This window comes from Electrophorus electricus, chromosome 18, assembly GCF_013358815.1.
Source record: "Electrophorus electricus isolate fEleEle1 chromosome 18, fEleEle1.pri, whole genome shotgun sequence".
Lineage (NCBI taxonomy): Eukaryota > Metazoa > Chordata > Actinopteri > Gymnotiformes > Gymnotidae > Electrophorus > Electrophorus electricus.
In genome coordinates, this window is record NC_049552.1 from 2,116,504 (window position 1) to 2,140,832 (window position 24,329).

Genomic DNA, 24,329 nt, shown 5'->3' on the forward strand with positions numbered 1-24,329 from the left:
TTATCATTGTTTAAGATAGACCTTATGTATTTTGTACTTCTAGGTATCAGCATTCATCCCCATATTCTACAGTATTCTAGTTCATTGGTATGTTTAATTCTAACCTACTGTACTGTACTTGGACATATTCTATGAGTAAATGACAAAGCACTTTTGTAAGTCACTCTGGATAAGAGCGTCTGCTAAATGCCGTAAATGTAAAATGTAAAATGTAAAAGTAAAATGTACCCAGAGAGTACTCTGGTTGTTAACCCTAATCACAGCTGTCTGTGCTCTACCCTAATCATAGCTGTCTGTGGTTAATTCTATTTGTCTGTCTCTAACTGTCTGTGTGGGGTGGGGGGGCGCGCGCACGTGTGTGTGTGTGTGTGTTCGTATGCCCGCACACATGCACGCGTGTGTGTGGGTGTGGGTGTGCGGGTATGAACGTGATCCAGCATTAGTACCCATGAAGCCCTGAACACACAGAGCCACATGGATCCCACCATGCCAGACTCACACATCACTCTCATGTGCAGCTCTGACTCTGAGTATGTATAGACACACACCAGTTCGCATGACTTAGAGGATACATGTCCTGTGTGTGTGTGTGTGTGTGTGTGTGTGTGTGTGTGTGTGTGTGTGTGTGTGTGTGTGTGTACGTTGGACCGTTATTGTGTGTGTGTGTGTGGGCCCTATTGTGTAAGCATGCTCAGTTGATGTGCAAATCGTAGCAGTCTTCTGTGTGTGTGTAGCATGCTTCATTAATGTTTCAGAAACCCTGAGGCAGATCAGCTGCATAGTAACTAGGTCAGTGTTACACAATGACTAGAGCTGTGTGTGTGCACCTGTGTATCCTTGTGTGTGTGTGTGTCTGTGTATCTGTGTGTGTGTACGCGTGTGTACATTTATGTTTGTGTGTGTCTCTCTTCCACATCAATTTCTTTCTACCTAGTCGTCTATTTCTCTCTCTCTCTCTCTCCCTCTCTCCCTGCTACCATGGTGATGCCTGCATCATTTTCCACCATGTCCTGTGCTGTCATGACAACTGTGGAAGCAGGAAGAGTCTCTTTTCTGTAGGGCTGGAGGCAGATGGCCGTGTAAGATACGGATCTAAGGGATTAGTCACACACAGACACACACACACACACACAGACACCATAATATGGTGGTAGTAGTACTGTTGTGTATCTCTCTCTCTCTCTCTCTCTCTCTCTCTCTCTCTCTCTGCAAGAGAGAGCAACAACAAAGTGCCACCCACACATCAGGATATTTCTATTCCTGTAGAAACTCAGTCCAACACACACACCCTACACACACCCTACACACACCCTACACACACCCTACACACACCCTACACACACACACACACACACACACACACACACACACACACACACACACACACACATCTATTGGTTGTTCAATACAGAACAGGCCATTGTGCTATAGTGTCCTTTGTTCCTTATAGAATCCGTTACAGTACAAATATCACTCCTCATTCTCAAATATCCATCCCTCTCTCTCAGAATAAACCAATAACTGTACATCTCTTTTCCAGCCGGACTTCCTGCTGTGGTAATATGAGATCACCTCAGGTGCTGTAATGCAGAAGAAGGAGCCAGAATGTTACTAACCCTGGAATGGTTCCGCTTGGGCAGTGTTTCCCCGGGGACTTCTTTGCATGCACACTTAGCAACAAGCAAGGAATGGAATGTGTACTTCTGTTCATGGACAGACTGGTGTTTATACCGGGAGTCAGTATGTCCTCTCTGTTTCTAAGGAATTCCTTAATCTTTCGCAACACCGTAACAGAACTGTGATGTATAGAGTCCTCTATATATTTTTTGTTATCACACAAAATAAGACGATGGAAATGAAGAGATCAAGTTCTGTACGTCCAGGTGGCTATGAAGCCACGCGCACACAAAGCTACACGTTATCGGCCCAGGTAGACCACCCCTCTCTGAGGGGTCCAAATCTGAGGATGATATAACAGACAAGGCAGAACATTCACCTAAATGACGCTGGGCAGGATGTGCTAGCCTGCTAGCTGTACATTCACAGTGTCTGTTAAAAAGATGGCCATGGTTTGTAGGTTAACCCTCTCTGAGTGCATTACTAATGAGCCCACTTCAAAACCACCTAATGGGATGACTTCAGATTTATTGAAATAAATGTTAACAGGAAAATGAGCTAAATTTGTCAAATATTACCTGCTGAGTAAAAATATAATCTGTGTATAATGATATCTTATGAAAAATTCTCCTAACTAAGATGCCTTCACATTGTCATCCTAATAAACCTTGCCCTCGACCGAGGGAAGAATGACCCCTGCCGTGACCCCAACAGTTATTAATGGACCCAAACATGCTGACATACGTCAGCGGAGCTTAATCTAACGCTAGTCTGAAGAATGAACTCATCGTCCTAAAAGATGTGAGATGCCTCGAATTGTCTTTCAGGTTGATGGCACAACTATGCGGTCGGCTCAGTACGGCCGTTTCAGACATGCCCGTCATACTGTACGTTTGGCTAATCACTAGACAGCTTCCTGTGGCTGAAGAGTGATACCAGGAACAAAGGCAGAAAGCCAGTGTGTGTGGGTAGAGTGTGTGCTCTCTGCCTGTTCAGGCCAGCTTTACACAAAATAAGCCCCATCCATTTCACCCTGGCTAAATTAATGCGTACTTCCTGGACTTTGGACCCATAGGACAGGATTTGGACATGAACACTCTGTCCCCCCGAAGAGCAATTAAAAAGAAAGCAGAGATTTCGGTTCCCTCTTTAATGAGTGGCCTGAAATTTACTTCAGGAATTCATGACTCGTCCACCACTGAGTGATGGAATTAGGGTATATGAAGCAAGGCCAGGACAGTCGTTCAGTGTGTGTGTGTTTGTTTGTGTGTGTGTGAGAGAGAGAGAGAGAGAGAGCGAAAAATAGTGAGGCAGACATGTAAGTTCAGACAGTCTGAGAAAGACCTAATTAGGAAGCAGACCTGTTGTAAATGTTCTACGTTAAACACACAATTGTATGGAAAAATAAGAGCACATATGGATCAAGATAAAAGAAACTACACTTCAGACGGGTCATAATTATTATTATACGATTATGAGTGTTTGTGTCAAAGCTGCAAATCCATATAACCAACAAACACCTCCATCAAGCCCGTGACCATGAACTGTTCAATGTGCCACTCCACAGACTACATTTCCCATGGTGCCTCTCACCTGTCACAGCGGGGACTGACGGAGCCAAAGGAGTCACAAGCGCACGGCAGGCAGCCGATGGTGCCGTTGGTGTAGTGATCTTCCTCACACTCCTCACACTGGAGCCCCGTGTAGCCCACCATACACACACACTGACCTGTGTCCATGTCACATTCGTCAGCGTCCAACACGCCCTCGGCACTGCAGTTACACACTAGCTCTGTGGAGGAGAGAGAGAGAGAGGGAGGGAGAGAGAGAGAGAGAGAGAGAGAGGGAGCCAGGGTCAGGACAGCAGTCCCTGCGTCGTCCCACACAGCACTTAATGGGAGAGCATCCTCGCATTTGACCCTGGAGCAGAAGGCCTCTTATCTCACCGTGTTTGATAAAAGCAGACTGTAGCATGACACACACACACACACACACACACACACACACACACACACACACACACACACACACACAATCAGTCTGACCCCTGTGTGTGACCTCAGTGACACCACGACACAGTCTGTCAGGAGGGTTTCTGGCCACTAAATCCTTAAAAACAGCTCGTATGGATATACCGCGTTATGAGAGCCCATGAGAGGACGCTACGGTCTAACCCGTCGCCCTGGCGACGCAACACTGCTGCCCTGGGTTCTCCCTACCCCTTCCCGCTTGTCTGCTACAGCACTGATTTAACGTCACAGATCTCCTGGCAGGACAGAAGGAGCTTTTAGCATTCAGGAGACAAACAAGCGAGGTGCCTGCCTGGGGAGTGCGCCTACACCCTACTCCCTATACCCTATACCCTATACCCTACTCTCTACTCCCTATACCCTACTCTCTACACCCTACTCCCTATACCCTACTCTACACCCTACTCCCTACACCCTACACCCTACTCTCTACACCCTACTCCCTATACCCTACTCTCTACACCCTACTCCCTATACCCTACTCTACACCCTACTCCCTACACCCTACACCCTACTCTCTACACCCTACTCCCTATACCCTACTCTCTACACCCTACTCCCTATACCCTACTCTACACCCTACTCCCTACACCCTGTACCCTACTCCCTGTACCCTACTCTACACCCTACTCCCTACTCTCTACACCCTACTCCCTACACCCTACTCCCTACACCCTACTCCCTACACCCTACTCCCCATTCTCTACACCCTACTCCCTATACCCTACTCTCTACTCTCTACACCCTATACCCTACTCCCTATACCCTACTCTCTACTCCCTACACCCTACTCTCTACTCCCTACACCCTACTCTCTACTCCCTATACCCTACTCCCTATACCCTACTCTCTACTCCCTATACCCTACACCCTACTCCCTATACCCTACTCTCTACACCCTACACCCTACTCCCTACACCCTACTCCCCATTCTCTACACCCTACTCCCTATACCCTACTCTCTACTCCCTATACCCTACTCCCTACACCCTACTCCCTACACCCTACTCCCTATACCCTACTCTCTACACCCCATTCTCTACACCCTACACTCTACACCCTACTCCCTATACCCTACTCCCTACACCCTACTCCCTACACCCTACTCCCCATTCTCTACACCCTACTCCCTATACCCTACTCTCTACTCCCTACACCCTATACCCTACTCTCTACACCCTATACCCTACTCTCTACACCCTACACCCCATTCTCTACACCCTATACCCTACTCTCTACACCCTACACCCCATTCTCTACACCCTACTCCCTATACTCTACACCCTACTCAATCCCAACACAGTGGGTTGGAGTAGCAGACTTCTAAGCCCCATTTCAACATGAGCGTAATTTTGATCCTTCACTCAACAACAAGGTGAATACAGATGAAACATTCATAACTACAAATCTCTAACGCTTGTAAACAAGTGGAAACGCCTAGACTATCTAATTACGCTCCCATAAATGTGTATCCCTGCATGTTTGGTCCCATTACTGCAGGAATCACTCACTTTTACTCACCAAGATTTGATCTTAACCTTCGCCACCATTAAAACCACTACGAAACGAACAGGAATTATTATTTATCTGTTTGTTTCAAACACATGACAATCAATCTAAGGACTACACAAACCACAGCCAAGTTCCGGTTTCCTGCTGACGAGAAACAACATGTTTCCCACACTGCAATTCTCCAGACTCCACGGGTCACCAGAGTCCCGGCTGAACGTGAAACATGTCGTTTGAATGCGTCTGGTCACTAGGTCATCACACCACGTGCAGGCAGAGAGACTCTGAATAAACACCTCGCAGACGTGGGGTGGGGGCAGGTGGGTGTTTGTGGCAGATCCAGATAAGCCGCTTACAACCCCCTCCGCACGCACGCGCACACACGCACGCACAGCTAGCATCTGAGAACAGGGCTCCACCTCAAACCTCCTCCTCCTTCTCAAGGTGTGAAGATAACAGAAGCCCCTGGAGCCTGCGTCAAGCAGCAGGGCAGAGGGGGCAGCTCCACGTCACCACCCCAAACTGTGCCGTCCACCTCCACAAAGAGGCTCATTAGCAAAGCAAAGCAGCGGAGACGTACAACGGCTCTGATGAAGCTTTACCACTGAAGTCCTGTGGGGGAAATCTAAACAACACTGGCTAAATGTGAAGACTGGGAATTTACTGCCATTTGACACAGGGGTTAGTGTTAGGATGAGGATTATGGTTAGGGTTAAGGTTTATGGTTAATATCAGTGTAGGGCTATGGAAAAGGCCATCCCATGAGAGGGTTGTGCTGTTATGCACAGGACATGTAAGCCCCCTCCTCAGCAATATTATTGACACACACACACACACACACACACACACACAAATTCACCTCCCTGTATTTCTCACACACTGTGTGTGTGTGTGTGTGTGTGTGTGTGTGTGTGTGTGTGTGTGTGTGTGTGTGTGTGTGTATCATATGACAAACAGCACGACTAATCCTACAAGAAGTAAAACACAAAATCATCATTTGTCTAGACATTCTGAGACCAGCTCTGTCACAGAAATATTAAAAAGTCACAGAAACGTTTGACCTGAGCCACGTCATGGGGAGGTGAACCTGAGATTGTGACATCGGAGAGGCCCTGATCTGGCACAGCAATGTGAGGAGGGTCTGTTTCTCCTGACAACATGCACCGCTGACACCGAGTGACACCCGACACCTGCCTCCTGCACACGCATGGAACCTTCACATAACCGAATGCAATTCACTCCTTTGTGAAGCTGATTTCCTAAACATCTCCCAAGCCCTGCTCTGGTGTCCAGGACAAACAGAAATCACGGCACGGCACTTGGAACACTCGGGCAGCCCACAGGCCGTCTTACACTGGGTCCTTTTTCCATGGTTGTCTCCAGATTATGACCTCATACCACAGGGACAATAGCGTGGAATCCCTGGTCAGGATCATGGGTCACGGAACCGTTCAGCTGTAACGGTCCCCCCCCCCCCCCAACCCCTCTCACCTACACGCCCCACCTACACACCCCACCTACACGCCCCACCCCTTTCAAAGGCTGTTTCAAGCCTCAGACCAGTTAGGCTGCGGGTTGGGTGAGGCGGCTTCTACTAATCCCAGCCTGGGGCTACCACCCCTCCAGCACCTGTTCCTTGGGGGGCTGAAAGCCATCAGGACTCCCTCAGCACCGCGTCTTATCGTCACCAGGAGTGATCATAAACACCAGTCGTAATCCATGCAACCCATAACCCAACCACTCTCCATTCATATGCTCTGATCTTTGCCCTCTTTATGTTTAAATATCCTATTCTTTTGCTCAATAAACTAACAATTGCACTGTATCTTTCCTTTTTTCCCTTCTTTGTCTGAATGTCACTGTTTACTAAATCTTGTTGTATTTGGAGTAGCATTTAACAATCCACCCTTCCAAGCCTCTTGACGGTAGTCGGCAGAAACGGGCCCGGTGTGAGACGCTAAGAAATGCTGACGTTCCCGAGGATTACAGGGGTTAAAGGGGACAGGTTCATGCAGTCCGTAGCTACGCACGCAGCGTCTGTGCATAACAACGTAACATCAACCGATAATGCACTAGGCAGCATGTCCACGAGCTCCCGTAACTCTGGGGGACATGTGAGAAACATCTGATCGCGCGATGGACAGGTGTTCTGCTGCGACTTATTAAAGACTGACGCCGCCGGCGCGCGACACAAATGAAAGCAGCCTCCTTGCAGCGCGAGCACTGCTTGTCTGTGCTTCTGTAATCCCGACACCGACATTCTGATCCCGACGGCGCAGGCCGCGCGCGACAACAACGACATCACGTCACAAAAGGACCGGGCTCGTGGGCGGACGGCTCGTCGCGGCGGGGCGACCGGGCGCAGCGCGTGCGGCCGCGCGTTACCTTGAGAATCGTCGGAGGTCGCCTTAACCCCGGGCGGATCGCCTGCTCCGCGAGCTTTGGCGGCCGCCGTGGTCTGGAGCCGCGCTGGCCACGGCTGGGCATGCGCCGCTGTGTGTATCGGTGCCGTGGGTGGCGCGGTGCCGGGGGCTCGTGGTGCATCGGGCCGGATCGCTTTGCCCGCAGAAGCGATCGTCGGCGCTGGTGTCAAGCCGGTGAACGCGACAACACCCAACCGGGGCTCGGGAAGTGCGTCCGCGGTCACGTTGAGATGTGCGGCTATTCCGCGAGGCTTTCTCAGCGCACGGAGCAGCGCACCGGGCGCATGAATGCCCGGAGCCGCCGCAGACAAACCAACGCACGCAAACACGATAAAGGGGAAGGCTGAGGATGCAAACATCATTAGGGCGAAGCACCACATGATCCTTTCAACGTTCCACGAACACCTCCTCAAACAGGGCTGCTTCGACCGGCCTTTGTCCGCCAATTTCCATCGGGTTATTCCAAATCCACTGTGGTTTCCCAACCTCGTCCGTCCAGCTACCGCCTACTCCACCATGTCCAGGAGAAAGAAGACCTTTTTCCCCTCAATGGCTATAAATCTACCGCAAGGTGTTTGGTGCGACCTGTCGTAATAACGATGTGTAACAGACGGACAGGAAATTCAGCCAATCGGCAGAGAGGGTCGGCTCATCGCTGCGGTAAATATCCTCCTCGCTGGGGCATCGGTGAGCCGTCTGATTGGTCGATCGGTGCTGCGTTGTGACGCAGTGTCCAACGCTAGATCCTCTCATAAAACTGACAGCCTGGATCTCGCGTATCTGTCACTCCACAATCAGATCGAGCGAGTGTAGCGTAGTTATACTCCATTATTGTGGCTGGCATATTCCTATGTGTTTTTACTCTCAAAGGCGAGGCTAAAATTAGAATACGTTCCTATCTTGAAAAATGCATACAAAGAACAATTGTATTGTATCGTTACTTAATTAGGTCGTTTACCACCTTTTCTTGGTGTAAGATCCATAGTTTATGTCTAGCTTACTCTTGTACAATATCTAATGTCTTTTTGTTAATGTGTCCGAATATACTCATTACGTAATGCTTTGTTGTTTTTTAATGGGTGTGAATATCCGTATATATCCAAGGCCGGAATTACACAAATCAGGGAATGTCTGTAATCAGCTTTATCTCACCCTACACTACATTAATGATCCTGTGATCACATTACAAACAAAACCTTTTTTGCCAAAACACCTGTGTCACAGTGACTGTATTTAGTACTTTGTGAAGTCTTCATTTCTAACGCAGAAGGAGGTGGATTACCACATATAAATGGATCTCAGATGAGATCTTCTCAGAGGCCAGGGTTTTTAGTTTGGTGGACCACACAGCTGCAAACATTCAAAGCCTTAATAACAGAGATGGGTATTACACACATATGAAAGAGAAACAGAAAGTCATAGACAACTGAAGAGTTCCTAAAGTACAAGACAAATGGACAGATAGATAGATAGATAGATAGATAGATAGATAGATAGATAGATAGATAGATAGATAGATAGATAGATAGATAGATAGATAGATAGATGACAAGCATTCACAACCTAAATATATCAGTTATTGTTCATGTGCATTGCTAGGGATGCATATAACGGATAAAAAAGACAAAATTTTTAAAGAAAAATTCCTATTTCCTCTCATTTACATTTTCAGTGTAAGCTGATAAACAACCACAAACGGTTTCTGATAGACTGCTTTGCTCATCGTTACCCAGGATGTGGACAGAAATGTTGTTTTCCTCTTTGACCTTTCCAGTGGGTGGTCATATCTTTTATAATCACACTTGGGCCTTCAGCCAGAGCCCTTCAACTTGGACTATATGGGGCTAATTTTAACAAGTGTCAGTGTCAGTGGATGTGGTTGTCATTCTATGGTCTGAAATGGCTTCAAGTGCATCGTATCTTGGGTTAAAAGTAAAATATATCCAGGGCCTTCTGCAGGCTTCACTATGTACCATGATGCAGAGTGCGAGTAACACCATTCGATATCGACAAGTGGTGAACGGCAGACAGCATCTTAATGTATTATTATAGTACAGGCTGCGTGTGGCTCCATTTAATCTGAACCTTCTCATTTATTTCTCATTTATCTTCGTTGTCGAAAGAAACACTGAGAAATCTGGCTGTATAATGGCAGGTTACAAGCACTTCGGATTTGTCATTATGGTTATGCACACTGCAATTATTTGTTTAACCATTCACAGAAAGTTTTTCATTATTCACTATTCTCACTAGATGGAGCACTGAAACATAATTTTTTTAAATTATGCAGTTCTGTGTTTTTAATTCCTTTTTGTGTTGTTATATGCTCTTCCTTCTCAGGCTTGACGGCACATGCTTTGTGTCTCTTCCCAGGAGCCAAATGGCATTTCTAAGCATCCAACAATAAAGTGTTTGTTGCATTGCATTGTGTATCAACTCAATAAACGGTCAAGCGGCAAGCACTCTAGGACATTACACACGTCTTCACATCGATCTTATAAAGACAAATAAAAAGAACGTGAACGTGCACAGTTGGGCATAGAGGTGAATAATCGTGAATGTGCACAGTTGGGCATAGAGGTGAATAATCGCAAATATGCACAGTTCGGCACAGAAGCGAATAATCGTGCTGGTTGACGGAGGGGGGCAATTAAACATCTGGGCCTGCCGCGACGCATTAACGTGGACGTTACGACCGGCAGTAAGAACCGCATATCCGGGTTCACGCGGCTTGACGGCGGCTGCCGCGTCGTCTCGAGACGTCACGAGGCGTCTGGTGACTGTGGGGATGACGTGGAGAAGTTAGCTCGCGTAGCTAGCATGGAGGCTAGCTCGACAGATACACATGTAAACACGGGAAAGACGCTTCTGGATCAGCGAACAATGTCAAAGACTTCAGTTCGTGAAACTGTGGACGTCGGTTGTGTCTTTGTTAGCTGAAGCCGTGCAGAAGGTGGGTTAAAGACTTCAACCTGTCCTAGACTGCGTCAGGGATGCTAGGCTAGCTGGGCTAGCGTTAATAATACCGTGCTGGCTAGGCTAGCAGACTAGTTTACGACCTGGCGACTTTTGTCATCCTTCTCTGGCACTGACAGTAACAGTCATATATGGTCATGGTGGTTGGGACCTGGCTAACCTAGTTAACCTAGTTAACCAAGCTAACCAGTCCGGCTCGCCAGTCACACCACGGGCTGGTATGGAGTAGTAGACCTCAGCGGCACGGTACTGAAACTGTCGATGAGCTAGCGTCTATCTATCTATCTATCTATCTATCTATCTATCTATCTATCTATCTATCTATCTGTCTATCTGTCTGTCTGTCTGTCTGATCGAGCCATAACTATCTAAAATACAGTTGGATGGTCGTTATGAAGAAACTTTGTGTTCGGACTAGTGTCATTATCGTTTATGCCCAAACTGTTCTTGTTTGCTGAGATTGCTTTAATATTAAGGTTACTAATTAGCAGCGTTTTTCCCCCTGCATGTAACTCAAATATGCTGTAGGAACAATTGGCAGAGGGCGAGACCTACAATAAGTATGAGTGTAGTATAAATATGGGATATGCACTCCTGTCATGCCGCCTTCCCTAACCAATTGGATCTTTAGTACCTCACTGAATAAATTCCACCGGCAGCAAGACAGCAATGAAATGGCTGCACCTTGCACATGCAGCATGTTTCTCTGAAAACGCGGTAAAGTACGTCAATCCACTACAGGCCTCCGGAGAGACGACGTTGCCCTCACTTTGGCCATCCACACACTGAAGGGATGTTTGCTAAGTTGAAGAAGAAGATTGCGGAAGAGGTGGCCACGGCCCCGCGGACCGGACGCATTCCCCGATCCATGAGCAAAGAGTCCATAACGTCTGTAGGAGCAGACTCTGGAGATGACTTTGTGAGTAACTTTCTCTCTCTCTCTCTTTCTCTCTTTCTCTCTGATGTACACACACACAGCTGTTTCCTTTGGGGACCTACAAGTCTGCAGTCTTTGACACCCGTCACCTATGTTGTGACACATAGGCTTCATTATATCGTGATTCTCGGATTCTCTCCGAGACGCCCTTGACCTTTGATCTTCAGACTAACCAGGCCCTAAAGTGCACCGCAACGTCCCACAGTGGGCAGAGTAAAGTGGTGGTCCTCTGATGTGCAGTATACTGGACAAAACATACCCATCTAGTAGAAACTAAAAAAACACGATGGTTTTCTTTATCCTCAAACTCGTGTAACCTGATGCTTTTGTCTTGTTTATTCTCTTTGGTACACGCACACCCACACCCGTGGGTGTGTAGAAGGGTAGCCTGAGGTGTGCATAAGTACTGTATAATTAGAGCAGACTGGCGAACACACAGGTGTGTCAGTAGAAGGGCTGAACTGAAGAGCCTGACTGGCGTATGATGCGCGTGTGAAGGCTGTTCTGGTTTCTTTTGTCAGAGACTTTCTACCTCAGCATTTATCATCCATTAAAGAATCAGGGTCGTGCTTATTGTCCAGCCTTTCTCTCACGGGAAGCCTGAATTATGTACAGTCTGTATGACGCCACCTCCCCCCAAAACACAGCACAGCCAGATGCACAGACCCACTCTAATGCTTGTCCTTGTTTTGTGTTATTCAGAGCTGCTCTTTTATAAATAGCGTTTAACTGCTTGGTTTGTTTTTGTTTGTGGGCTCTTGTCAGCAGGCGTCTGACGGCAGCAGCTCCAGAGACGATTTCTCTTCTCAGATTTTGCGCAGGAATGACCAGATCCGAAAGCTGGAGGCCAAACTTTCAGGTACGAACACGCTTGTGTCTCTCTCTCTCACACACGCACACTCACGTGTCCTTGTCTTTCATATGCAGTATGTCTTACAACGACATATCAATGTTTTTATTTGAAGGGTGTAACGTTTTTTATTTGTAATGTCCGTGCACACCTGATGATCACACGTGTAGACCCGTGAAGGTTTTTCCTACGCTAAGAAGGATAGGAACTTCATCATGTGACAGTCAAGTCTCAGGTCACATGACTTCCTTTCCCCCAGTGTGGCCCGGCCTGGCCACTACAGTTCCGCTCCTGTTACCCGACTGGCTCTAGGGCATGGAGCTGTAGAGCCCGGCCTTGGCAGCCCCTCATCCCAGAACATCACTTGGATACTCTCTTCATGGATGTATCTTCTCAACCATTGTATCCCTTTGTTCTCTCCTGCCTGTTTCCTGTTGTCATTCCCTCCTAACGGAGGACCCACATCCTCCTCTGCCTCTTCCTACGTTTGTCTCTGTGTGTGTGTTTGCGTGCGTGCGTGTGCACACCCCATACCTCCAAACCCAGACTACGCTGAGCAGCTTCGGCTAATGCAGAAGACCAAGGACAAGCTTGAGACTGCATTAGAGAAGCATCAGGATTGTACGTACCCTTCTCTTCCTCGTGCTCTCCTCCCTCTCTCCTCCCTCTCTCCTCCCTCTCGCCTCCCTCTCGCCTCCCTCTCCTCTGCTTTCCACCGCAGCACCGTCCGCCCCGCTCCGCCCCGGTCAGAAATCTGGCTCTGCTGCTTGAATTGACGCAGAAAGATGTAGAAGATGTAGGCGTAGAAGTCCTTGTGGTTGCATTGTGCCACCGTTTAGCATCCTGACATTACTTTGTGTGTGTGTGTGTGTGTGTGTGTGTGAGTGAGGGAGAGTCAGCTCGCTTCCAGCCAACAAGGCTTATGCTGTGCATGTGTGTGTGTGTGTTTAGAGCCCCACCCGCTGAGTGCAGGTGCCCTGCCCAGCCCTGGAGGACTGGAATAAGGAATGAGAAACAGTAGTGCTTTGATTAACGCTCAGCCAAACAGCTCTGCCACTGGGACCCCAGTCTGCAATTAATCAGTGCTTCTTTTTCCAGTTCTTTTCAGTGTTCTAATCTCTGCCAAATGAATGCCGCTGGTAAATGGTTTTAGAATAAGTGCACAAGTGAACTTAATGTAATATTCATTTACAACTAATTCTCCTGAAGTCTTACTCAGATTAATCTTTAGAGGAGCAGTCCACCATTTTTCAACATGTTCTTTATATGTAGTGTCTTACTTTTTGTGTGTTTTTGGTTTTAAAAGAACTGGCATTTTTGGGTAAGGACGAGTAAGGGCTCTTTTTGATGGGGCACGTGATGCTTTCCCCTCACCATCCAGACTGCCATGCAGTTTTTATCAGCTATATTTTTACAAAGTTTTTAGTTCTGGGACATAATGAACCTGTTGTTATGAAATGGTGCTGACCCTCGGTTTTCATGCTAACATATTCTTTTAGGGCAGCATGTATCCACTTTGATGTTGTTTTCATTTGACTGTGTTTATTTACGCAAGACCACCCGTGCCTTCTGACTCGTTCGACGGCATTAACACTGTGTGTGTGTTTGTGTATCATGCCTCTCTTCTCTTTCGTTTTTGTCTCGTGCCGTCTCTGTTCAGCGTCCATGCGTAAGATACAGGAGCAGAACGAGAGCTTCCAGTCCAACAGAGCCAAGATGGCCGAAGGCATGGCCTTAGCCCTGGAGAAGAAAGATCAGGTTGAGGACACCATTACATTCCCGTGAATAATCCATTATAGTCTGATCGTTCACTGGCTTGGGTTACAAGGTTGAACGGTGTTTGGGTTTGCCGGTTGTAGCAGAGCCCTGAATAATTTCCCCTTCCTTTGTAGGAATGGAGAGAGAAGATGGCCGTTTTAGAGCAGGTAAAAGTCTTTTGCTTTCCTGAGTGTACGAGTCTGAACTCGGTTTGGTACTCTGATGAAATAGTGACTTACTGTGGTGTAAGAAAATGTTTGCTTCAACTTATGCACATTTGTTTGTAAACACTCCCCCCACCCACCCCCCCTTCCATCTCTTAGGAGAAGGCCTCATTAAGTGCTCGTCTGGAGCAGAGTCTGAGTCTCTTCCAGAAGAGAGATGAACAGGATGAGCTCGATGGCTTCCGGATGCAGGAACTAGCCAAAGTCAAACACTTGGTGAGAACACCCACTGCAGACCTGCTCACGGTTCACTACAGTGCATCATACCCTCTTCGGCGTGTGTACGAGTGGTCTGTATGTGTGACCTTAGTAGCGGGATTAATGAATTTTGGTGTGAACGTCTCTGCATGTTTGGTTCCTTGAACTACACTGTGTGGTTGGTAAAATTTAAGGTTGAATGGATAATTCATACTTATTATTGAATAATTAGTATCAGTTGTTGTGCACAAGCTTATGGCATAAAATAATATACTATATAGTGTATATAGTAATATGGTATATAGTAATGTAGTGTATATGGCATATAGTAATGCAGTGTGTGTAGAGTAATATGGTGTATAGCAATATAGTATATAGTGTATATAGTAATGTGTGTATATAATAGTAATATATTATATAGTAATGTTGTGTATAGAGTAATAGTATATAGTAATGTGGTGTGTGTGTATAGTAATGTAGTGTATGTAGTATAGTAATGTAGTGTGTATATAGTAATGTGGTATGTAGTATTTTGGGCTCTGTGCAGTGCTGATAGAATTTAAAATACCTGTCAAAGCTGCAAGTGAAAAAGCTTCACTGTGCAAGTATTGGACAGAGGTGTGGGCAGTATGCCATCTGTCTTGAGTGCGGCAGCCTGTCAATCTGGGCTCCCTTATGCGCTGGTCAAACCCTGAGTGCGCTGTAATATTTGTTAGGGAAAGGCTGGATGTTTCCCTGGGAGCATGACCAGGTTCTGGTATATACTAGCCTGAAGGGTCACAACTGTTGTCTGTAAATGCACACCACATCTTTATCAGAGAGTGTCCGACACACGTCCAATGTTTTTGTTTATAACTACCATATCTGTGGCGGGTCCCTGTCCTTGTGTGCTGCCTCTACTAATGGTTATGTATTCCTATCTTTAACACACTTGACCGTGATTTGGATTTGGGAGCTCCTGGTTGGGTCCATCTGAATAGGAGCTCCTGATTGGTTCTGTTTGATTGGTTCCATCTGACTGGGAGCTTCTGATTGTCCTCCAGCTCTTGCGGAAGGAGGAGCTTCTGTCTCAGCGTGAGCGTGAGCTGAAGCAGAGAGGCGAGGAGTTGAACACGGCCCGTCTGGAGCTCTCTCAGACCCAGGACAAGCTCTACGAGCTTGGGGAGGAGCTCGAGGAGCTCCGTGCCCACAGGTAAGCTCTGTGCCCACAGTCCTGCCACAGGTACACACGTTACATTTTCTTGTGCTGACTGGCCAAATTTAATTCCTGTGTACATTTCATTAAATTGACATTTTACACATTTGGCAGACATGCTTATCCAAAGAGACTTAGTGTTCAGTCATGTGACGGAGGTTTGCGAGTGTGGTGGGAGTCTTGCCCTAAGGCAGATTATATCCCCTTTGCAGCTGAACTTGGGTATGCTGGTGTAAAGTGTGTTACTCGCTGTCTCAAGCGATGAAGGGTTGCCATATATTTTGCAGTAAGAGGCTCTGTGTTTCCCTCTCTGTGGACAGTTTGTAGTTTTTTAGATTAAGGCAAATTTTTCAAATTTCCCTCTTCACTCTCTCTCTCACACACACACACACACACACACACACACACACACACACACACACACACACACACACACAGAGATGAGATGCTGGGTGAGAGGGAGGAGGCAGAACGGAGGATCTCAGATCTGGAGGTGAGGGAGCAGGAGCTCCAGCAGCTTGTCCAGCAGGTGTCTGAGGACTTCCAAAAGGTGAACACACACGCGCGTATACATACATACATACATACATACATACATACATACACACACACACACACACACACACACACACACACACACACACACACACACGCGTATACATACATACATACATACATACACACACACATACATACATACATACACACACACACACACACATACATACATACATACACACACACATACATACATACATACACACACACATACATACACATGCATGCATACACACACACACAGGCACGCGCACACACATGCACGCAGGCACACACACATACATACATATACATACACACACACACACATGTGCGCGCACGCACACATACACACACGCACGCAGATACATACATTCACCACACACATACATACCCCACACACACACGCGCACACACACATACACATACACACACGCACACACATACGCACAGGTGCACGTGCACGCATGCACACATACATACGTGCACACACGCACACATACATAAGCGCACACGCATGCACATACATACACGCGCGCACACACACAATTACTCACCTTGGTGTGTGTGTGTGTGTGTGTGTGTGTGTGTGTGTGCACGCGTGCTCATTCTGCTCCAGGCCCAGAGTGTAGCTGGATCTCTACAGAAGTCCATGGACTCCCTGCAGGCTGAACACCACCGCCTGAAACTGCAGCACAAGCAGCACAAGAGTAAGGTGTGTTAGCACTGCCCCCTACCTGCTGCAGCCCACAGCCCTAACACTGTAGACAAGCCCCTATCAGCTGCGGGCAGCCTGCACACCTGTTAAAGACGAAAGTGAAGTCGTTTGCTGGTCCTAAAGTAAGCGGTGATGACTCCATCGGGTAAATGAACATGGCCGGTCTCACACACCGTGGGCCTGCGGGCCAGAGGCTGTGCTCCGGTCGCTGTGTGACCCGGTCAGGGAGGAGTGTGTCCGGTGGAGTTTGTCAGGCTCCTGATGACCCCGTGTGATGCGCTAGGCTGCCGTGACCGAGCAGGAGCAGGAGAGGCTGACAGCCGACCTGCAGGAGAAGGTCCTCTCTCTGGAGCGGAGGCTGGAGGCCAACCTCTCCCAGGACGAGCACCTACAGGAACTGCTCAAGGAGGTGCCCCATACACACGCACGATAAACACACACACACACGGATGATGAGCTGCACTGTGAGTCTTAGAGAGTGTGTGTGTGTGTGTGTGTGTGTGTGCGTGCACGCGCGTGTGTGCAGAAGTCCTCATTGGAGCAGAGGTTGGTGGAAGTAAGGGCGGAGCTACTAGAAGAGCGAACCAATCACACAACAGCAGTCAACTCCCTACAAGCCCAGGTAACGTGTACCTACAGCTTTACACCTTCATCTGTTCTCTCTTTCATCTGTTCATTTTTTCTTTGTGGGTTTTTTTTCTTCCTTCATTAATTTTCTTTTATTCATTCTTTTTTGTAAAGACATTTCTTTGTCTCACCCCTGTTCTTGGGGATCGTGCGTGCGTGTGTGCGTGCGTGTGTGCGTGCGTGTGTGCGTGCGTGCGTGTGTGCGTGCGTGTGTGCGTGCGTGTGTGCGTGCGTGTGTGCGTGCGTGCGTGCGCGTGTGCGTGCGCGTGTGTGTGCGCGTGCGTGCGCGTGTAGAAATCCTCGTTGGAGCAAAGATTAGAGGAGGTAAGGGCGGAGCTGCTAGAAGAGCGAACCAATCACACAGCAGCAGTCAACTCACTACAGGCCCAGGTAACCTGCACTCGCTCACTCATTTTACTCATTCATTCATTTGTTGCTCTTTCTTTGTATATGAATTAATGACACAAACACCCCCCTTGGTGTGTTGCATTTGCAGTGATTGTGCATGTGTGTATCTTTGTTTGTGCGTGTGTGCATGTGTGTCAGATTTCCAAGCAGAACACCAGCTTGTCTGAGGTCCACACGCTGCTGAGACACAAAGATGACTCGTCCAAATCCTACCGGGAGAGGACAGACACGCAGGTGCTGTGACCCTGACCCCTGACCCCTGTCCCAACCTCGAGGTGCTCACCCTGCTGTGTGTTTTGTCTCAGATAGCCGACCTGGAGCAGAGACTCTCCGACTCCACACACAGGCTGGCTTGTATGCAGCAGCAGCTGGTAGACAGCGAGGCACACAGAGACAGACTGGTACGACAGGCACACGGGGCAGAACCAGGCAGAGCTGAAGGGGGTTTAAACCCGACCCAGACTGGCACACGGGGCAGAAAGGATTTTCCTACCCCCTCCTGAAGACTGTTCATATGGACTATTTTAGTGTGTCGTTTAAATGTGTTAAAAGTGTTGTTGAGCATATGCTGTGTGCCCTTTGCTTGTGGAGCAGGTGGAGTGGGTGGAGCAGAGGAAGAGGCTTGAGCATCAGGTCTCCACCCAGAGACTGGAGAAGGTGGCCAAGATGGAGGAAGAGCTGTTCAGTCTGCGTCTGGAGAGAGAGTCACAGATCATAGAACAGCAGGACAGCAGGGTGTGTGTGTGTCAAGGCATCTGTATGGCCATTAATTCAAAAACAAACTAGTTTCTAGATAATTAAATATTTATCTGAACACTAAATCTCTCTTATCTCCTGCTCCTCTACTTTGTGTATGTGTGTAGCGGTTGTGGGAACAGGAGAAGGTCGAGATGGTGAAGAGCAGGACCGAGATGGAGAGCACTATGGAAGGGCTAACGGCAGAACTGGAGCACACCAGAGTGAGACACACACACACACACACAGACACACACACACACCAGAGTGAGCTGCACCCAACACTGTTTCAAGAAATGCCAGCACCACTTATAGGGTTCCTGTGTTTGTGCACATGTATTTTTTTGTGTGTGAGACAGGCCGAGCTCAGCAGCAGGCAGACGGTGAGTGTGGAGATCGCTAAAGCTTTAGAAGAAACCAGGAAGCAGCGAGAAGAGCTACAGCAGCAGGTGCTGAACGGACGTGTGTACCTGTACCAGAGGGCCAGCCGCTGTAGACCAGGGGAGAACCAGCCGCGGTAGACCAGGGGAGAACCAGCCGCGGTAGACCAGGGGAGAACCAGCCGCGGTAGACCAGGGGAGAACCAGCCGCGGTAGACCAGGGGAGAACCAGCCGCGGTAGACCAGGGGAGAACCAGCCGCGGTAGAACCAGCCGCGGTAGACCAGGGGAGAACCAGCCGCGGTAGACCAGGGGAGAACCAGCCGCGGTAGAACCAGCCGCGGTAGACCAGGGGAGAACCAGCCGCAGTAGAACCAGCCGCTGTAGAGCAGGGGAGAACCAGTGTATCCAGGTGCTGGACAGACCTATGCAGTCCACAGGTCACCACCCTGTACCCGAAAAATGGTAACAAGCTAAAAGTGGCAAAAAGTTCAGAGTTATAACCGTGTCCCTGCTGTGCCGTGAGCTGTCCGTCACAAATAGTACCTCATTCTGATTGGTCGTTCAACCCGTCGTTTGTCTCTGATAGGTCGGGGAGATGTCTGCGTCTCTGCAGGAGGCGGAGCAGGAAGTATGTAGGCTCACGGAGCAGGTAGAGGAGAAGGAGGCTGAGCTACGCCGTCTGAGGGAGGGTGAGTGTGTGTGTGTGTGTGTGTGTGTGTGTGTGTGTGTAATTAATCATGACATTTTGTTGACGGTTTCAAACGTACTACTGCTTGTGACGGTGAAGACAGAGCTTCGTATCCTTGGACCAGATTTCTTTACTCCAGACGCCCTCGCATTTACATGGAGACTGAGACTCTAGGGTTTTTGTGCTGTGGGTGTAGCAGTAGCCTTACCTCCTCAGCTCTGTCTGTCCTGTTTTTGTTTAACTACCTGCAACCCCCCTTTCTGCCTGAGGAGGTGCTATTGCAGTATTCCCTGGCATTTGGTTTCCTGAAACCTTTCTGGGCCAGTCTGGGTTGGTCTTTACAAAACCAACACTTTTTTAAGCAGTCTAAATTGTTATTTTTAAATGTTTTTACATCATATAAGAAGACAAATATTTATAACTTTTTCCTTAGTTATAGTGGTGAATTACATTCTTTTTCAGGTCATTTAAAAAAATAAACTATGGTCTGAAACTTACACCACTGTTTTTGTTTGTGTGTGCGTTTGAGCTTGCGAGGAGAATCTTTTAAAAGGCACTCTCAGATTTCTAAGCACAAAGCAGACCTTGACTTTTACAATGATCAGAATTTCGTCAGCCTCACAAGGGAGTGGGTGTGCCAGCACCTTCTGTTTATACACAAACCCTTCCAGTTTACTCAACACTGTCATGTGTGCTGTCATCGCCATGACAGACAGTGGTGTGACTGGTGGCGTACACCAAACAAGACTTCAGCCACTTGTTTTGTATTTATTACTGGTTTTGTAAAATGTTTTGTTTGTTTAAATCCATCAAAAGTGCCAGTTTGAGAGTGAACAGTTGTGATTAGTAGAAGTGTATGGACTAGCGTGCAGGCATCACTGCGTCTGATCTGTGTGTCTCTTAGAAGTGGACCATTGTGAGGGTTTCATTCACTCTCATTACGCCTGTTTGTTTACTCTCTGTGTGTGTGTTTGTGTTTGTGTGTGTGTGTGTGTGTGTGTGTGTGTGTGTGTGTGTGTGTGTGTCAGACCTGCAGGCAGCACGCTCCAGTTTCTCCTCTCTGCAGGCTGAGTGGGAGGAGTTTCGTCATCAGACAGAGGAGAGAGAACGTGAGAGAGAACGTGAGAGAGAACGTGAGAGAGAACGTGAGAGAGAACGTGAGAGAGAACGTGAGGGAGACGCCCAGATCACAGCACAGGAGCCCCTCCCCCAGCCTGACGGGCTCAACTCCTGCCCGGCAAAGGTCGGGGTGTGTGTGTGTGTGTGTGAGAGAGAGAGAATGAGTGGGATTATATATCTGACTGTTGAAAGGTGCTATATTTGATGATTGTAGTCCTCATTGTGTGTGTGTGTGTTTTAGGTGTCTGATCTGCAAGGCGAGGTGGAGAGTCTGACCATGCAGCTGCAGGAGGCAGAAGTGTGTGTGTGTGAACAAAATGGGGTCGTTGCCATTGGCGACCTGGATCAGCTGCAGAACACTAACAAGGAGCTGGAACAGCAACTCGGTGAGAAGAACAAGGTGAGACTCGCGCACACACACACACACACACACACACACACACGCAGTAAATGTAGCGCTCACCTGGTTCTGGCACGCTGCCCAAACTGATGCTATGAATATTTATTACAGACGATAAAACAGCTACAGCAGAGACTGGCAGAACTGAAGAGGACCTTACAAAAAGAGCTGGTGTGTGTCTGCATGTTTGTGTGTTGGGGGTGTAGCAAAGCCATTGTGTAATCAGACTGCTTTGTCCAGCTGCTCTTGTCTGCATCCTCAAATCTTCACCTGTTTGTTTTGGCCACAGAAACTGAAGCCAGACTCTGACTCAGACAACAGAGACAAGCTCCAGGAGGCCCGGCCCGAGAGGCCGTCTGACAGGCCCAGCGCCGAGGCCCCTGTCCCAGCCCTGGCTGCTACTCCAGCCCCAGGCTCTGCTCAGGGCCTGAGCCCTGCGATGCACTCCTCTCTAACCAGAGTCACAAACAGTTCAGATCTGATGGACACAAGAGAGATCAACTTTGAGTACCTCAAACACGTAGTGCTCAAATTCATGTCCTCTAGAGAGACAGAGGTGAGACACACATAAAGGCTAATCCGGCTTTAAGTCTCTGATATATGTGAATTTAAGGCAGTGTGTTTCGTCTCGTGTTGTGCTTTGTTTCACACACGGAGGCTAGTGACGTGCTTACTTTGTGTGACTCGTTGCATCATTGTATGCTTTTGTACGCATCACTTCCTTCCTCAGGCGTACCAGCTGATCAGAGCTGTGTCTGTGCTGCTGCACTTCACACGTGAAGAGGAGGACATGCTGAAGCAGACCCTGGAGTATAAGGTGTGTGTGTGTGTGCGTGTGTGTGTTACTCGTGACACAGTCAAGAGTAACACACACACGCACAGGATGCCGTCTTAAATACACGTTACCCAACAGCGCACACAGATGCACATGCACCGAGGCTGAGACTACAACACTTGACTGGGAAGCTTCCTGCATTACCAGTATTGGTGGTATTGACACAGTTGTGGGCTGGAATCATGGATCTGTTAGTACGTCAGAGCTCTGAGCTTAAGAGCGGGGATGCTCACGTGTGTTTGCTTCGCAGATGTCGTGGTTCGGCTCCAAGCCTACACCCAGGGGCATCGTCCGGCCTTCCATCTCAGGAGCGCCGAGCGGATGGAGCTGAGAGATAGAGGGAGAGAGAGGGAGAGGGAGGAAGGATGGTGGCGTTGATGGTGTTGTTGATGGAGTTGGGCTATAGCGGGGAGGGTGAAGATGACCTGACCTGTTCCTCCAGTGTTAATCCCCCTGGTCTGAGAACCAGCAGACAGCCTCCTCCCTGTTCCTTTGGCTGGCGTGTCTCCGCCGACGACCAGCTGTGTGGGGGTCTTCTCCAGCAGCTCTTTGGCGGAGCGAGTTCCAGCGCGGGAGGACGAGCTGAGTCATGCTCCAATTTGGGCTGCTGGGATTCCACCACACCTCAGTTCCCAGGATCACGTATGCATGCATGATTGCGTGAGCGAGTGAATGCATGAATGAATGCCCTGCTGACTGTGTGTTCACCACAGATATCCGCTGCTACCCTTCAGCCTGAGAAAGTACTGTTAGACAGAACTGGTTTCTCATCGACCTGGTTGTTTCCTTTGCTCTGTTCTTTTTACCACTCTGAAGATGGTCCTGCTCAGATCAATGTGGACCCCACGTTGTCAGTAAGCGTGCATGTGGAAATATGGTGGACCGCCAGTAGACTGCAGGAGAAGGAACCATTACTATAGACTCCCATTTTGAAGATGCATCTTACCTTTACCTGCCTTGTGTATGTGTAAATTACAGTTAATTACATTCCATATGTCTATTTATATATGAATCTGTAAATTTCAAAGGAAAACGGTTTATAAATCATTGGGCGTATATGTTTTTTTTGTTTTTTCTCTCTTCTACAAGCGTTTATTTAAGAGCTGGGTTTAGTTTTTAATCCTCTGGGTGTGTCTGTGGGCATGGCCTGGCTCAGTATGGACAGAGTGAACCTGCCTTGGCTCGCCCCTTGGCCCTCCCACCGAGATGGAGAGTCCCGAGTCAGAACCAGAGACTTAAAAAGTACATGCAGACTCTGGGCGTCAGTTTTGCTGCGTGGTGAAGTTCTCTCATCTTTTGGTGAACACAAAACTTTGGATCAGATATTTATAATATCAAAACTGGTGCTACGTTGTGGAGCACCAGACCGAGAATAAACAACTAAGCAGATTCATCAAAAAAGGGTGGGGAGTAACTATTGCTTATAATCAAATGACTGGATTTATACTAGGCTGAGGTCCAGGGCCCCGTATCTCATAAGCATTGAAGTGTTAAGAACGTCTTAAAGGAGAGGGAGATGTTCAGTGTAATACTCGCTCTGCCATTTAACGATGACCTTCGTGTTAACATGCATTTGGGAAATCCAGGCCCGTTTCTCAGTTTTGACTTCAATACTTTTAATTTCAGTGTAGTCATAAATGATGAATTCATTTCCTTTTTGCAGCCCAAACATGAGATTTTAATAGTCAGTATGATCATGAATCATAAATTCATAAATCAGTAACTCTGATTCCGATTCCTGACACCCCCACTGTTTCTACAGATCAGACAGGAGTGTGTTCTACTTTAGAGGGAGACTTGGCCCACTTTGCTATAGATGAAAATGTTGTGAACTGATGAACTTTCACTTTTCCCTCTTAACTTGGTTTGCACTACAGCATCAATCCCTCTTAACTTGGTTTGTACTACAGCATCAATTCCACATAATCCCATCCAATTTCCCCCGTTTCCTAACAGTAGCACTGTTTGATTTTCTTGATGCATTCATATCAAGACTTGAATAAATGATCCTTCTTTGATTTTGCTGAAAGGCTTGTGCCTGTGTGGTTTCAATTTTGGTCAGAACTGAGGTTTCAGCGTGTCTGCCAACTAAGCGCTGTACAACCTCAACACTTTCGTTCATCCTTCTGCATTCTGTTATTAATCAGGCACATTTCAACAGAT

General features: G+C 47.9%; 2 protein-coding genes across 3 annotated transcripts in view; one reads left to right on the top strand and one right to left on the bottom strand.

The window, feature by feature from the left end:
- The window catches only part of si:ch211-158d24.2 (multiple epidermal growth factor-like domains protein 9), a 25,877-nt gene extending 15,988 nt beyond the window's left edge, over positions 1 to 9,889 (bottom strand). The window contains exons 1-2 of the mRNA XM_035536451.1: positions 7,542 to 9,889; positions 3,211 to 3,409 (exon numbers count right to left, since the gene is read on the bottom strand). Of these exons, the coding sequence (XP_035392344.1) occupies positions 3,211 to 3,409; positions 7,542 to 7,959 (617 nt within the window). The 5' untranslated portion in view covers positions 7,960 to 9,889. The remainder of the gene's footprint in view (positions 1 to 3,210; positions 3,410 to 7,541) is intronic.
- A 444-nt stretch (positions 9,890 to 10,333) lies between these two features.
- On the top strand, positions 10,334 to 24,195 carry golga1 (golgin A1). Of its 2 annotated transcripts, none has more exons than XM_035536195.1 (25): positions 10,334 to 10,532; positions 11,297 to 11,474; positions 12,261 to 12,351; positions 12,889 to 12,963; positions 14,003 to 14,100; positions 14,235 to 14,267; positions 14,424 to 14,540; positions 15,566 to 15,714; positions 16,156 to 16,267; positions 16,874 to 16,969; positions 17,256 to 17,381; positions 17,499 to 17,594; positions 17,894 to 17,989; positions 18,146 to 18,241; positions 18,313 to 18,408; positions 18,599 to 18,742; positions 18,871 to 18,966; positions 19,102 to 19,191; positions 19,711 to 19,813; positions 20,841 to 21,055; positions 21,173 to 21,331; positions 21,443 to 21,502; positions 21,621 to 21,887; positions 22,062 to 22,148; positions 22,417 to 24,195. In XM_035536195.1, exons 2-25 carry the CDS (start codon positions 11,349 to 11,351, stop codon positions 22,495 to 22,497), a joined length of 2,709 nt encoding a protein of 902 aa, XP_035392088.1. In that variant the 5' UTR covers positions 10,334 to 10,532; positions 11,297 to 11,348; the 3' UTR covers positions 22,498 to 24,195. The 2 variants fall into 2 exon arrangements, with proteins under 2 accessions (XP_035392088.1, XP_035392089.1); XM_035536196.1 differs by having other exon boundaries at positions 18,602 to 18,742.
- The last annotated feature ends 134 nt before the right edge of the window (positions 24,196 to 24,329 follow it).